Below are 17,048 nucleotides of genomic sequence, written 5' to 3' on the forward strand. Positions count from 1 at the left end.
ACTTTAAGTTGAAAAAAGAAATAGAAGGAATTTTCTGATTAAAAGAGCCTTAAAAGATACATTAAATTTGTTTTAATGGGCAAGGCTATTGTGTTTAGGTAGGCTCATTTTAATGGGCATGGCTGTTGTGTTTAGAGATACTCGTTTAGGTGGTAGAATTATTTAAAAAGGAAGAAAAATGATTACTATAAATGCAGAATAGGTATTTTGGTGGGCCAGATAGTGGTTGAAGGGCACACAGGGGCATTCTGTGTTAGTTTTGAGAATTTATAAAGGAACTAAAACTGCTCTGGTTCCTTCAGCTTTTTACATATAGTCTCTTGGCTCACCCAAGTATTAAAGCAGGAAAATGTATTCCCACTTCTCCTTTTCTTAAAATTGGCTCCCTTTGCTTTCCTATAAAAACTCACCATATATTTTGGGATTCTTATGTTTCTGCATTTTTTTCAGTACTGGTTGCTTCCTTTTGTTCAGTCAGTGATACCCGTGCAGATCTTGTGAGTTTTAGCTTGTATTTTGAGGTCTTCGTTGGAATACCTTAACACCTAGTTTTATTGTAAATGTTTTGCCCATTAGTTTTCAGTTTTGCTACATGATTCCTTTTATTTCAGAAGTTGTAAGTTTACGGAAAAATTATGCATAAATACAGAGTTCTGATGTACCCTCTATTATTAACATCTTGTATTAGTGTGGTACATTTGTTAAAATCGATGAAAGAATATTATTATACTATGATTATAGTTCATGATTTTCACTAGGGTTCTCTGATCCACTCTTTTGTTTTGTTAAAAAGTTCTCATTCTAGTGACATGTACAACCTAAAATTTTCGCTTTTAACCATATTCAAGTATATAATTCAGTGCTTTTAATTATGTTCATAATGTGTTATTATCACCATCAATTTAGCCATCTAGCTTTGTTTTCATGGGCTTTTAGAAAGATTCAAAAACTATACTATCCTGTTGTTGCTTTCTTCCAGGAACTCTAGGTCTTTTCCAGTAGTCTCTTTGCATTTAGGGTATTGACCATCTTTCCCCTTTCCATATATATCTTATAAGTAAGGTATGTTAAATGTTAGAAGTGTAGGGCAAAGTGTCATCTGAAATAATTTGATTTCTAAATCTTTGAGAAATATATTCCCTTTTCAGTAAAATGTTTTTACAGTAATACCGTTAGAATGTAAACTCTGTGAGGACCATGTTTATGATATTTTATCCTCTCAAATGGCCCTGGTCCCTGTTTTCATTCAGTGACTCTTGGTTAAGTCTTTAGGAGTAGATGTATGTGGGTGTTCCTGTTTTTTTTTTTTTTTAGCATATCTGGCTGTGCTGTCACTTAAATCCATGGTTCAAAGCACAACCCCTTGAATGGGCTATTGATCTATTTGTTGGGTATTTTTACCCATGTAGCATGTAGGGTCCTTGCCCTATCTTTCTAGGGTAATTTCTTCTTATTAAACCCATATATTTGTTGTGTAATATACTATATGTACAAAGCAAATAAAGAAAAAAGCAGTAGTTTTCAAAACCCTCTTCAAGAAGTAGTTACAGGACAAATCCCAGAGTTTGTCATGGGCTACCATACCATCATCTGCTCCAGATTATAGGAGGGTAGAATAAACCCAGAAATATTTTTATCTATATTTACCATAGATGTATTTACTCTGAAAAATATTTGTAGAAAACTGACTTATGTCTCTACTTGTAATAACAGCAAACCTTAAGGTCAGCAGTAGTGTGTGAAGCCACTTAAGCCTTTTAGCAAGTTTCTATATACATAATTACACTTAGTGTTGTCAGGATTTTTGCCTTGCCTACTTAGACTTGAAAGGCCATTGGGATCTACTGTTTTGCTGGTAAATTTTCATTGTTTAATCTGATAATAAAAGGATTAAGAAATTATTTCCTTTAGAATCTGTTTAGACAAATTAGAAATTAAGATAGAAGACAGATTATTTCTTGAATTTCAGTAAGGATAGGAGGTAAGATCAGTTATTAATAGCTTTTAAACTAGTTCTCCCTGTTAACTGACTTATGTCAGAAAGGTAGGGGTTATGTACAAATAATATACTACATGTTTTTTAGGTACATTATAAAACAGTTTGCATAATCCTTAAGAGCTAGTTTGTCATGATTCACTTGAAGATTGGAAAGCAGTAGATTTTAGATTTTGTTTGATATCTTTTTCTTTCTTTTAAACATGGACAGGCACCGGGAATTGTACCCGGGTCTCCGACATGGCAGGCAAGAACTCTGCCACTGAGCCACCTTAGCCCACCCTGATATCTTTTGACTTGAGTTTCTACAGTATGTTTGTTTCAATGAGATGAATGGGAAATATCTTCAGAATGTTACTCTAAAGCTAACTATGGTTGGTTCATCCAACACCTATTCAAGATTGGGGGTTGGAGTGGGAAAGGGCAGCAAATTTATATAAAAGCTAAAAGGTTGTTAGGTTAAACATTTCACTTACAAAGGATGTAAGATGGTATTAGCATGAATTTCCATTAATTATAATAGGAATGAACTTCCATAACATACATAAAGATGTTTTTGTTTTTAAGCAGTCTGAGTCCTATTCCTTGCTCCCCCTATTCCTCTGTTGATCTATGTAATGATCCAATGGCTAGTTTTATCATCATCACCATCTAGTATTAATGTCCTTATATTCTAGGTCATCACATCAAAACTAGGTTAAAAGTATCTGTACTAAAAAAGATGGTGTTGATATATTTGCAGCATAATATAAATAATTTGAAATACTTGGAAATATGTATGTCCAGAATGAATGGGTTCTATTTAATTTAATGCCTTTATTTTCATAGTGAGGTTCATTGTTCTTGAAGGCTTAAGAGTCAGTTATCCACTTTCATTTTAAAGATTTGGGACGCATTTGAAATTTTGTATATTGGGGTGGGGGAGTGAGTGAGGCTCATTTTAGTGAAGCCCATATACAGAAAGATGTAGCTAATATTGATAAGTGGAAAGAACTGGCTGCATGAGTGGGAAGATGAAAACTTAAACAGAAATAGAGAGTTTTGGGAAGTACTTACTTGTTTGAGGACTTAAAAAAGGGGGGGGGGTAACTAGGATTTAGTAATGTCCAAGTGGATTGTGTGACCAGTAGTCTAAAAGAGGGTTTTATTTTTTTCTTGAGAAATGATAGTTTAGTGCAGCTGGAATAGTTTAGAGAAGAGGAAGTTGGGCTTATTGAAAAATATATTCTTGAGCTTTGGTCTTTATACAGCAGTATACTTGATCTGATTCATTTGCTGCTGCAAGATCCCTTTAAATTGTCTGATAGTCATACTGGCTCAGAATAAGAATAGAGTAAATTTTATCAAGAAGTTTGATTTTTAACAACTGTTCACCCTAATGTATTTTTTTCCTTCCAATTTTTCAGCTTTGTGACAAACCGTATCATCAAACACCATGGCCAGCAATGTTACCAACAAGACAGATCCCCGCTCCATGAACTCCCGTGTATTCATTGGAAATCTCAATACCTTGGTGGTGAAGAAGTCTGATGTGGAGGCAATCTTCTCGAAGTATGGCAAAATTGTGGGTTGCTCTGTTCATAAGGGCTTTGCCTTCGTTCAGTATGTTAACGAGAGAAATGCCCGGGCTGCTGTAGCAGGAGAGGATGGCAGAATGATTGCTGGCCAGGTTTTAGGTAAGGTCTGGATTAAATAAATTGTTTCGTTGATGTTGTAATTCAGCCCTAAGAGTTTTCCTGTTCTTCCTTTTTCTTTCTCCCCTCATATCCCAAAAGCTGACTGAGATGTTTTGCGTATTGTGGCTATGACTTTAAGGTTATAGGTATAATATGTTAAATAAGGATTTAATTATTACTCCGTTGTACATAGTAGAGGCTAGGTAATCCTCAGTTGGCAGGCTTGAGTAAGAGGAAAGATAAGAATAATGTTTCATAATGTAGAAATGCTATCTAAATGCCTATGTTGTATTTTGCACAGTAAATTTAGGAAAGGCAGCATAGCTTCTACATAATGGGCTCTGGAGTCATACTACCTGGCTCATATTGGATCCTCCACTACTATTTGTTTGTTGGGCAGGCTACAAACCATTGATTGGTCTTTGTGTTAAAATGAAGAATCAATAGTACCTGAATGCTTAGGCTTACTTGAACTAATAGTATCTGTACTTGAGAAGATTTAGATAAGTTGAGAGGAGTAGTTGAAGTGATTGACGAGAGCCCTCCAGTATATTGCGCAGTAAAAGGGTTACTTCTGTTTTAGCAGTGTGGGACCCTGCATTTATGTTTTAAATATTCGTTCCCTATTAAGAGGTCTCCATTGTTCAAACTTTGTAAAATGAGATCTGAACTCTGTTCACGTAATATTTTTTAGATTCTAAACTTTAAGAGATTGCATTTTCAATTATTAGAACCATAATTTTAAATTTTTAAATATAATTAAAAAATTTTTATCTCCGTGAATAGTTTACTAACTTCTAGGATTACTGTTTAGAGTCATATTAATTTGATACAGGTTCTGTTTTCTTGGGTTCCTTCACTTACCTGGTATGAATTTAAATGGGAAATTTAAATGATTTGTAAAGCCCCCCTTTTTTTTAATGAGTTAAAAAAGCTGGCTTAATGCCATTTAGTTATATAGGCAAGAAAAAGAAAGAATGCCTCATTGTTTGTATCAGTTTAACAGACATTTTAGATTTATAAAGTTTATAGCAAGTTATTATAATTCATGAGATTTTTTTCAACTTTTTTTGAAGAGTCAGTGAACTTTTTCATTTTGTTTTCGGCATTTTGAGGAGTTCTTATTCAGTTTTTAAAATGTTGGAAGTTCAACATGTGCTTGAATCCCCTCTTCAGTTTGGAGTAGGTCTCCCTTTAATAAGTATTTCTGTGTTGATGTTTTGAAACCACTTTGGAAATTTGGCTCTAATTTCTCAGTGACTTTAATTCTAGCTGTTTAGTGGCAGCTTTTATTCCACCTTGATGGAGTGACAGATCTGTGTAATTTGCATTTCAGATCTGAGCATTTATCAGATGCTCTTTAAAAATAAATCGCCTATCAAGTGCAAAAGGCAATGAATTGGCACAATGGAGCAGTTGTAAATGAGACTACACAAGAAATTTTCATATCTGTCCTATATCCAATATACATCAAAACTCAGAATATATTAAAGTTGCACATCCATAAAGTGGCTGTGGTGAAAGTAAGCTAAAACAGGAGTTTTGCAGAAGCTCTTAAAATGAACGCATGCAGTGTGATGCTATGGAAATTTTCCAGCATTCACAGAAGTGGCAGGAACAATATCATGAAACCTGTTTATCTCGCCTAGTTTGAGTATCAACATTTGGTCAGTATTGTTTCACATATTTTTTTTTGTATGTTTTTAAAGTATTTTAAAGACTTCAGTATCTATCTAGCAGGTGAATTTTCTTTTGCCTGGGCAGGCACCGGGAATTGAACCCAGGTCTCCGGCAATCTAGCAGATAGAATTTTTAACAATATTACTGGATAAAGATGGTAAATTCTTTAACTGATATGCTCAGTGACCAATTCCTGAGACATCAGAGTTTCAAAGAGAGAAAATTTTATTGTTAGGCATGAAGCAGGAGAGCAGATGGACATTTGCCCCAAAATCTGTCTCCCTGAACGGCAGTAATTCTGATAGTTTTATAATATTAAAAGATGGGCAGGTTTTAGGATAATGAGCACAGTGGCTCTGGATGATGTAATTACAGATGGTTTAATTACTAAGCATGTGCAGCTTGATTACACGCATAATCACAACATATATAAGAAAGTTGGTGGCCTTAATATGATGATGGATGTGAAATTTAGTATCATAATGAGGTGAAGTCTTAGCCCCTGCGCATGTTAGATCCAGCTTCAGTTATCAAGATAACTGGGCTTAGGGTGAGTTAGGTCTGGGCTGACCCAAGACCCTTCGTTAGTAAGTATTAAGGGCTGTCTTTAGTGATCACAAGACTCAAATGTCCAAAACCAGATAAAATGGGTACAAGTGAGAATCAGTCACAAGGTTTTTACTTAACAATCATAAGGGCACAAGATAAAGGTTTTGCAATCATTATCAGAGATCAAAGCAGTTGTATTACAGTTAAAGATTTCAGCTATTTCCATCTTGTCTATTTCAGTATACCACAAGGCATAAAGGAATATCTGTGTAATGATTCAGCAACCATAATCATTCCTTAAATCCTAACTTCTTAATTACAACTACACAAAACACAATTCCATTATGACACCTAGCGAAATTGACAGTAATTCCATGTCATCTGATAGTCAATCTAGATTCATATTTCTTCCTTTGTCTCAAATTTTTAAAAATAACTTTGTTCAAACCAGATTCCAATCCAGGTCCATAAATGAAAGTTCTCCTGTGCCCTCCTACCCTCACTTAAAAATTCATGACACTATTGAAAGTTTTAGCACTTCCTATGTGCTGAATTTGGTTGATTACTTTCTTGTGTCATTTGTGTTTCTTATGCTGTTGATTTATGTAATATTGGAAGGTCTGGAGTAGCGCTCTCCAATAAAAATATAAAGGGAGAAGTAAGTAAGTAAATTTTTCAATAGCTACAGTAAAAAGTTTTAAAAAAATACGTGAAATTAAATCTAATATATTTTCTGTCATCTTAATATACCCCAAATACTGTCATTCAACATGTAATCAATATAAAAATAATGAGGTGTTTACTTTCTTTTTTCCATGTAAAGTCTTTGAAATCCAGTGAGTATATTAAAATTTAAAGTACATCTGAATTCAGACTAGCCACATTTCAATAGCTAATCATCACATGTGGCTAGGGGGGGTCACCGTATTGCTCATGCAGATGTAGAAGCTTGATTAAATTAAGCCTCATTTTATTTTGGTGAAAATACTTAAATACTTCACTTAATACTGTTATGTATTTCATATTGTGTCATATGAAGTGGCCTAAAATGGTTGTCTCAATTTTAGTGATATTAAGAATGAATCATGGAATGGAATGATTTCTAAATGTTGTGTTAGTTAATTTTTTTTTAATTAATAAAAAAAAAGAGAACAAAAAAAAAAGAGAATGAATCATGGGTTCAGTTGTTAATGGCTAACATAATGTTATAAAGTTCCCCATCAGTTTTTCACCTTTCAGTGATCATCCATTAGAGGTTGTAGGTTGTAAAGGTGATTTTTCGAACTTTTTCTGTTTATTAGCTATAATTTTCTAAAATATTAAAACATTAGTAATTGACTCCTCAACTACTGCTCACATTGGAAAGGCAGGATAAATCTGGATTCTTGATCTTTTTTTGGAATTTTAGTGTGATGAACTTATACTCTTGGCACCTTCCACATACAATTGTTGCTTTTGTTTTCTGTCATTATGAATTTATGTATTTTTAATTGATGTATTTTGATCCAGCCTAAATTTCCCAGAATATTTTATCTTTGGCCAGTGGATCATCTTCAAGTTGAATTCTATGTCCTTCAGACCTAACCTTTGTAATCTTGGGTAGGTTCCTTGCTCTCTGCACCACAAGATGACCCATGTCATCTGATCCATTTCTTGATCTAAAACTGAAGTTTACTACTGATTCCTTTTAGTTGAAAATATTTTACAGACCACAATCTGGGCTTTAGAAGTGTTCTTCTGAATTTTAGATTGCTTCGAGTTGGTTTCAATGAGCAGAAAAAGAAACTTTTGATGCAAGAAATAATAAATAATATGACTCCATACTGGTGTTGCCAAATCAGATTCAAGATTATTAGGTTTTTACTTAACTTCTTCTTTTATATTTTTACCAAAATTAAGTTACTGAATGTAATTATAGATTTGCAGTTCTTTTTATTCTTGGTATAAATCCCAATATGTATATTGAGTCAAAATACTATAGTTTATAACCTTGTGAAATAATTTTCCTCTAAGGTTATATACCCAACTTTGTATAATTTGGTTGTTTCAATTTGTTTTGACGATTTACAGATTCCTTTTTTTTTTAAGTCAAAACTGTAAAAAGCAAGGTTGTTACAAATGTTAAATGGTATTAAAGTTAGAAATTGGTTTAGTGGACCGACGGCTCTGAAGGTTATTCATGTAAACTGTTGAACAGATAGGAAGAAATCTTAATTTTCAGTTGGACATTTAATAAACCAATAATTGGTTTTTGGCAAATGGGCTTTTTGTTTTCCTAAGAATAAGAGGGGGAAGAACATGAATATTTTTTTGGTAGATAATGGGAGTCAGAGTAATTAGCTAGATTTTTTAAAATTAGAGGTAGATTTTTAAAAATTATTATACATGGAATCTTGAGATTCACCATTCTTAGAATGGCAGCTCTTCTGTCATTGATACTTTTCTCCTGTGATAGGAAAAATGAACAGTTAACAGTTACTGAGAGTTGAAGGGGGAGATGTGGGTGAAAGGTAGCAAAGACAAACGTAGCATATTATGTACAGTGAACACTTCCAAAACAGATCAGAATGCTAAAGAAATGAAAGCATTTTTTAATAAGAGAAGGGAAGATGGGATGTCTTGTTAAACCTCCATTGATTTATATAACTTCATGATATAAATGGTTGAGGTTTTCTCCTCAGAGTTGTCATTAAATTTTTTTTTTCCCCAGATATTAATCTGGCTGCAGAGCCAAAAGTGAACCGAGGAAAAGCAGGTGTGAAACGATCTGCAGCGGAGATGTACGGGTCAGTACCAGAACACCCTTCTCCGTCCCCTCTACTCAGGTCCGGAACTTTATTATTTATAACTGCATTGTGTCCATCAATGGGCATCTTCTCTATCTGTTTTCTGGATGTGGGGGTGGGGGTTAAATATAATCTTGTTTAATCTGTGTAAAAGAATGCTTTATTAATTTTGTATGTTTTAATATGCCTCGTTTTTGCCCGTTTCCCAGAGAATTATTAGACCTGAGATTTTTACTGTTAAATAGTAGTTTGCTGTTTATGGCATAAGTTGAAATCTATTGAAAGTTTGTTTTAGCTTCTAAGAAGCTGAGGAGTAAGAAACATGAAGGAGGTGATAATAAGAATGCTTAGTTGACTGTTATATTATTCACTGTTATTATTCTTTTAGCTGGTGTCATAAGTTGAAATTTTATAAATCTTTGACCTGAATTACTAATTTGACCACTGCATGTCCAGTGGCCTAAGGTGACAGGCAGTCTTACAGAGAAAAAGAATTCCAGACTAGTGACTTATTACTAAGAGATTGGGGAATATTCTAAGCTAATCTTGTTGATATGTTTGTTATGTTTGTTGTGATTATTTTCGCATGGTTTTTTTTATCCCATCTGTGTGACTTGACATCAACACCTCCAAGTTAATCTGCTTTGGTATTTATTTTTCAGCTCTTCTTTTGACTTGGACTATGACTTTCAACGGGATTATTATGACAGGTATGTTGAAGGAGTTTTTAGTTTTTCTATTCTGTTAAATCAGTAGTGTTTTGTTTTTCTGACTTGAGTAATAAATTTTCTCTTTTATACTAAGGAACTTTAAACATGTTTTTAAGAAAAGTCTCGCATCTCCCCTGAGCCAAAATTAAAATTGCCTTTCCTCCAATCATCAGAGGTAGATTGGTTGATTTCAGAGAATCTGTTCATGTGTTTTCAGGGCATATGGGGAGATGTCTTTTCTTTTTTGGAGGACTGGTTAATTTTTATACCATAAAAAATGTGGACTATTTGCTTTGCCTATTGGTGAAGTAAGACTCTTCAGCAAGTCCATATTCTCTTATTTCCCTTTTTTATACTTACCACTTTGCTTTCCATTGTAGGGCAATACAGAAAAACTATTTAAATGATCCCTGCTTAAAAATCCCTCAATTTCTTGCAAAACCAACCAATTTACACAAAGTGGAATATGATAAGCATTACATAATGAATTAAAACAAGGGTTAAGGTTGGTAATGGTAGATTGAGAGGTGGTGGGTGTTATATTTCTAAACATCAGGGAGGTTAGGATAATGCCTGTGATTTCTTCTGTGCTTCAGATCAGCTTTAATGCTTTATGGAGAGTCTTGAGAAATGAAATTGGAAGATGTGTGGATAGGACCAGTAATGGATGGCTTTGGATATGGGTTTAGACCTATTGCTGTAGGAGGAATTAGTTATCGGTGAAGGGATTGATGGGCTAAAAAATACCGGTATTATATTGGCCTTCTCATAACCTTGTCTTCATTAACACTAAGGAAACATGTTTTTGTAGTCTGTAGCTTTTTAAATTATGCAGTATAAAATTTATTGACTTACCTTTGATAAGTAATCTTTTTTCCTGCGTCAGAATTCTGATGATTAATATTTTTATGTTATTACTGCATATGGTAATTCCAGTTAGAAAATCCGTCTCTGGTTTTGGAATAAATTCACTTTTTTAAGAGAAATATTAAACTGAATTCATCAGTCATGAAAGCAGGTTGGGAAAGGGATTCAAGTTAGCCAGTAAATGACATGTGCAAAGACCTGAAAATGCAGACTATGAAAAATGTAGACTATGGTAGCTAGTCATTAAAAGGGCAGAAGAAGAATGGAAAGGTAATTTGTATCTACATTGTAGAGGGCCTAGAAAGCCAAATTACGATTTTGTGATTGGAGTCTCCTTAATATGTCATCAAAAGGCATAATTCATTTGGCCTTAAGAGGTTATTTCAGATTTTTTTGGTTATTTTGTTTGAACACATTTGTAATTCTTTTTATGGTATACAAATTAAAATCTTGTTCTTTGTAGTCAGAGAATTGATCATCCTTGTCATTTTAAGGATGTAAGTAAGTTTGAAAATAAATATCTTAAATGGAAGAACTTGATTGAAAAGTAGAGATAAAGATAACAGTTAATGGTAGAGAAATTTAGATGTTTGTAGAAACATCTTCAAAATGCTTTTAGCTGCTATTGGTCCTAAAATCATTGGTGGCTATACCACTAATAACCTCACTATTTGATATTCAAGAGACAAGGGAAATACTTTTAGTTATTCTCTGATTTATTGTTAAGGATACTCAGTGTCAGTGAAAAGGAATATCCTTTTCCCCTCCCATTGTAACCTCAACCAATAGGAAAAGATTTCTTAGAGAAAATGACCAGGCATAGCTGGTGAGTTGCTCATTCAAGTGTAGCACCAAAGTCTATGGTGGAAAAATGAATAATGTTTAGTCAAGAATTGTAGGAGGTGAATATATGTTTGGAACTTAAAATACCTCAAGTTGAGACATTCACTTCATTTGTTGTATGATAGATGTATATGAAGCTGAGAGAGAAAATACTTCATTAATCAGGAAAGTAGTAAATCCAGTTTGCTAGTGTGGAAATACAGTTCCTTAAGTAGAAGTTGCTAGAGTTGGGAAAGCTCTTTAGGGAAAAGGTATGCATTTTCTCTCAATTCATTGTGGGGTGGGGTACACAGGTAGTTCAGTGGTTAGAATGCCTGCCTTCCATGTGGGAGACCCGGGTTCAATTCTGGACCATGCACCAAAAAAAGTCATTGTGAAGATACTTTATTGACAAGGTTCAGATTTTTGTTATCTGAATGTTATGTTTATGGACATACTATGTTAGATTCTTTACTAAAAGAAGGTGGGAAACTGATTCTGAAATGTGCTGGAAGCTCCATGCGAAAATGCAAATGGAGTTAAATCAGTGGTTATCTGAATATGCTTTAATTACACCCTTAAGAACATGAGATTCGCATAAATATTTCGAGACTTAAAATTTTCTTTCTTCAGACCACTTTAGTATCCAGTTTTTGAGTAGATTCCCTGTGTGCTATGGAAATTACACTTGGGAAGTTGTATTTTATTAACACTGAATACCAACATACACTATTGCTACAACATATTTTGTTGACATTAAATAAATGTCAGAATGAAGGGATTCATTGACACCCTGCCTCTCCCCCCAATAACAGCTCTAGTACAACCTAGGACTCCTTAGTTATGTGCGATAGTCTTTCCAACTAATGCATAGTAAAATGAAGAATGTTGGTGATTGTTTTCTAAACATCCGTTTCAATAGTTATTTCAACTTCTTTTGTACTTTGTGTCGTGAAACATTTAAAATATATATAAAAGAATAGTTTAATGAGTCTCCATGAATTTATTATTCATTTTTAACGTTTAGTTAACTCATGGCCAGTATTGTCTCCTCCTTAATTATTAATTTTGCAGATTGCATTATTTAGCATGTTCCTCTGCCTCTTGTATTTCCTGTGAATTAGTGGATAGGCTTAGAGGCTTGATCAGATTCTATTTTCTTGTGTTTTTTTTTTTCTGTTTTGTGTGTGTGTTTTTGCATTGGAGGTTGGAGGAGAATACTTCATTAAAGGTTATATACTTTAATCAGGATCAGCTGTTGACTTTTGACAGGAACTGTAAGAATGTAGGCATTGTCTTTTGTAAGGAGAACCGTATTTTAGGTATCAGGAAATATATGATTTAATGTTGACAGTTTGTTGTAGTTTATATTCTTGCTTTGATGTTTGTGGGTGTTATGTGATCAAGTTCCAAATAAAAGGTAATTCTTTATCTTTATAGCTGGAAGATAATCAAAAGGAAAAACTTGAGTCAGTTGATTCTAATGTGCTGTTTTCTGAGAAGAAGAAAACAGTTGAATTCTGTAGCCTTAATATTGTGCAGTAAGATTAGTCATTTTCAGCCTTTGGAAGAGATTACTTTGGTTTGGAATAATTTTTAGGACAGATTCTGATCTTGTTGAAGAATTTTATAGACCTGTATGTACTAAATGCTACAAAATGCACTTGTTAATATTTTAGTAAGATCTATTTCAATGGTCAGATTTTACATTTTAATGATGGAAAAAGCCCAAGAGATTTTTTTTTCCCCAATAAGTTACCTTGTAAGTTGGACCTGCCTTTTCCCCATGTTCCATAAGGCCATTCTGATTGTCTAATTTTTTTTCTTTTCCTGTTACAGCTTACTTTTTGCTTCCTGCTTTTCTCTATGCTTTTTTTTACTATCTGAATTTCCTCCGTTTAGATGACTCCCATAAGCCATATTAACTTGGGCCACACTTAAACTAGAATAAGATCCTGAAAGGTTGTGTTTTAGTAGGTTTATACCCGCAGAAATGTTGATTACTACCAACTACATGTCTGACTTGGGGTATGTAATTCAGTCTACCTTATTGATGTTAACAGTATTAGAAGTTTTTAGATAAGTTTAAGATGAATTGCTATGAATGTAAAATTACCAGTTTAGGTAGATTTACTAATCTATGGCAAAGTGCCTGGCAGTTGAATTTCCGTAGAATGACGGAAAACCTTATGACAAGGCTGAAAACAGCCTTGCGGGATTCTGCCAGCTAGCCATTTTGTTTTTTTCTTTTACAATGTGTTTTTCTCCCTTATATTATGTTTTTTTGCAGCGGGTTTTTGATAAACAGCTTTGAGTAAAAACAAGTCTCATAAATAATTAAAATATGTGTGCATGTACTTTTTTGGAATGTATGACATTAGCCTTGTTTTAAAAAACAACCACTGTAGCAGGAGTATTTAATCAACTGGATAACTCCAATAAACAGCTTTTTGCCTCTCAAAAAGCTCATTTCTTTCTTTTCTTGTGGCTCCCCTAAAACTGTAAAACAAAGCGTTCAAAAGTAATGTTAATCTTCTAACATTGAGACATACTTAGTAACTTACAGATATGCTATCAACAGTCATATATAATTTGTAATAATTACCTGAAGATCGGTTTATCTAACTCATATGTATTTATTGTAAGCATACAATCCAAAAGTAACTTTCTGGTTTAATGTTCATACTCAAGAAGTCTGTCTATAAAATTATGGTAGTTGTACATCACCCATGTGTGTGGAATGCATGTTGATGCTGAAGGTTGACAACCTGTGCAAACCTGGCAGAAGGGTCCAGTTATCACTTAGATCTTTTGAGAGTCTTGCTGCTAATTGGAAAATTGTTGCTAGAGATGTTCTTGCTGGAAAACTATCCTATGAGCAGTTCCCCTGAAATTTTTTTTTTTTTTAAATCTTCCCATACTGATTTTCAAAGTCATTCAATTTTTTTTTTTTTTGTCATTCCATCCATGGTGAAGGAATTTTTACCTTTTTTTTTCTATTGTGTAGTGTAACATATACAAAACAAAGAAAGGAAAAAGCAGTAGTTTTCAGCATTCTTCAACAAGTAGTTACAGAACAGATCCCAGAGTTTGTCATTGGCTGTTGTCTATCAGCTCAGATTTTTCCTTCTAGTTCCTCCAGAATATCAGGGACTAGAAAGAATAAGTATTTTTCTTTATCATCACAATCAACTTTTTTTTCTTTTTTGTGAAAACATATACAAAAAAGCAATAAATTTCATAGCACAGCACAGTTAGTTGTAGAACAGACTTCAGAGTTTGGTATGGGTTACAATACCACTATTTTAAGTTTTTACTTCTAGCTGCTCAGAGATACTGGAAACTAAGAGAAATTTCAGTTTAGTGATTCGGCATTATATTAATGATTCAACATCATATTTGTTTGTTAAACCTTTCTCTGTATAACTCTACCATCACATTTGATCTTTCTGTCCCACTCTTTAGGGGCTATTTGGGCTATTCCTATTCTAACTTTTTCATGTTAGAAGGGGTTGTCAATAATATGGGGTAGGGCTAGAGAGCTAGCTGATGTTCTGTAGAGGCTGGGCCCTCTGCATTTTAGGACTTACCTGGTCCAGGGACCCATCTGGAGGTGGAAAGTTTCTGGAAAGTTATCCTAGTGCGTGGAACCTTTGTAGAATCATATATTGCCCTAGGTGTTTTTTAGAATTGGCTGGAATGGTTTTTGTTGGGGTTTGACAAGTTATGATAGGTAGCAATGTCTAACTGAAGCTTGACTTAAGAGTGACTTCCAGAGTAGCCTCTTGACTCTATGAACTCTCTCAGCCACTGATAGTTTGTTAGACTTCTTTTCCCCCTTTTGGTCAGGTTGGAATCGTTGACCCCACGGTGCCAGGGCCAGACCCATCCCTGAAAAGTCATTTAATTTTAAAATTATTAATTATTACAGGGCAGTATGTGTTATAATAAAAATAAGTTGTTGTTGGAGGACCACAGGCATTTCAGAGCTATGGTTTCTGAGGAATCATTTTTTTCAAGCCAGGAGATTGGAATGTTACTAAAAATAGATATAAAAGTTCTTAGATTGACATTTATAAGGAATTGATGTTCACTGCTAACCTGGCATTCTCATAATCAGTATTTTCTGGTTTGCCATCATTTTTACAAGATTAATTTCCTATGGCAGTTTTAGTATACTAAAAACTGAGTCCAATACTTTGAAAGGGTAATTTTACAGTATTTAAATCATACCTCTATTGCAAAGATACGTCATCCAGTTTGGAGAGCCAAGTAATTCTTTTTCAATCGTTTATATGGAGAAATCAGGAGCATGGGAAAGTCACAAAGTTAAGTAAATCATGTTTGATAATAGGCTATTGTATGATAGCTGAAACATGATAAATACCTGATAAGCAAAAGATCTGTTTTGTGGTCTCTGAGGAATTTATAATAACTAATCATCTTTTGTATATGGCACATGATTAGTAATCTGTCAGGACATAAGTAACTAGACTATAGAAATCTTTCCATTAGAGGTTTGTCAGAGTTTATTGCTCCCTATCTAAATACGTTAGCTAAATATGCCAGGGTATCCGGAATAGTAGGAGGAATGAAATATATTAACTCATATCAAAGAAGACACACTGATATTTCTGACAATACTATATTATAAAGTGAACATTGAGGCTGTAACTTGTCCTGCAGTGTGCCTTACCATTATAGAAAATGAATTGCGTTGCCTAAAAGGCCAGTAGTTCTCAGAGCTGGTTTCACAAAGCGAGCTTACTTTTGAGGTTAAGATTTTTAAGGCATGTGGAAAGTTACATCTCTAATAAGGGTTTACAGTTGTCAGGGACCCTGGTTGGGGCACCAGACAGATATTTAGTGTCACCATAATGTATGTGGGAAGATAACAGTTTAAGAAGATTGGTTGTAAAAGTCATGTTAAGGAGTGGTGTCATATAGGCTGTGGTACCTTAGAATCATCTTATTGTGATTAGAGGAACCAATATATTTACCTCTCCACTTATTTTCCATTTTCTGATAGTCCTGAGCAGCACTAGCCCTGAGAGAGAAAAGGTTTATATAGGTGTGTAAAGAGAGAGCATGAAATATTTAGATTTTGAAATATTTTAATTAATTGCTTAGAAAGGCACATGATTCAGAGTGCAAGAGAGTCCTGGGCAACTTGGAAAAGCCAAGAGATGATTTCTTAGGTTTTCTTTTAGGGTGGGAGGCTACTTTAGGGCCTAGGGAAAAATTTGCATTTGCTCGGAGCCTCTCCTGGTTGTATCTTTCATTTGGGAACCTACATATTGAAGTACAGGTGTCAGGAAGATTTTTGATTGGGATAATAGTAAGAAATGTATTATTTTACTTGAAATCTTGAAAGTTCTATTTTATTTAGGCTTTTTTTTTTTTTTTTTCCTTTTTTAACGTGGGCAGGCACTGGGAATTGAACCCCGGTCTCTGGCATGGCAGGCATGAACTCTCCCTGCTGAGCCACAGTGGCATGCCCTAGGCTATTTTTATTTTTCATTGTAACCTGGACTGTTGCTTAGGGGTGGGAGATGCTCCTTTGAAGAGGAAGCATTTGCTGAGCCTGAATCAGAGAATCTTACATGGCTCTGCGTTAAGTGACATTCTAGCTACATTAATTTAACCTCCTTCCAAGGTGTCCTCTGCTATTTTAGGAATCTATTTATGGCCTTCATCTACACGGGCTTTGGCAAACGCTTTGGGTTTTTTGTTATGTTTTGTTTTTAACTTTGCAGCTTTATTGAGATATAATTCATTATTCAGGGTTTTTTGTTGTTGTTTATGAACATGATCCAAACATTATAGTCTCAAAAGAAACCCCTTACTCATTAGCAGTCATTCTCCACACCCCCTGCAACCACCTGGCCTAGGTGACTAATAATTTCTTTCCGTCTCTGTAGATTTACCTATTCTAGACATTTCCTATAAATGGAGCCATACA

The 17,048-nt window shown here is 34.2% G+C and overlaps 1 protein-coding gene across 11 annotated transcripts in view; it reads left to right on the top strand.

Annotated features, from left to right (window-relative positions):
• HNRNPC (heterogeneous nuclear ribonucleoprotein C) overlaps nt 1–17,048 on the top strand; it is a 62,756-nt gene that overhangs the window by 33,173 nt on the left and 12,535 nt on the right. For 9 of the 11 annotated variants that reach the window (XM_077127276.1, XM_077127274.1, XM_077127275.1 and 6 more), the window contains 3 exons: nt 3,403–3,672; nt 8,612–8,726; nt 9,350–9,397. In XM_077127276.1, the coding sequence (XP_076983391.1) occupies nt 3,432–3,672; nt 8,612–8,726; nt 9,350–9,397 (404 nt within the window). In that variant the 5' untranslated portion in view covers nt 3,403–3,431. The remainder of the gene's footprint in view (nt 1–3,402; nt 3,673–8,611; nt 8,727–9,349; nt 9,398–17,048) is intronic. The other 2 variants (XM_077127278.1, XM_077127277.1) reach the window with 1 other exon arrangement.

The sequence above is a fragment of the Tamandua tetradactyla genome, chromosome 14 (genome assembly GCF_023851605.1).
Source record: "Tamandua tetradactyla isolate mTamTet1 chromosome 14, mTamTet1.pri, whole genome shotgun sequence".
NCBI classification, from domain to species: Eukaryota; Metazoa; Chordata; class Mammalia; order Pilosa; family Myrmecophagidae; genus Tamandua; species Tamandua tetradactyla.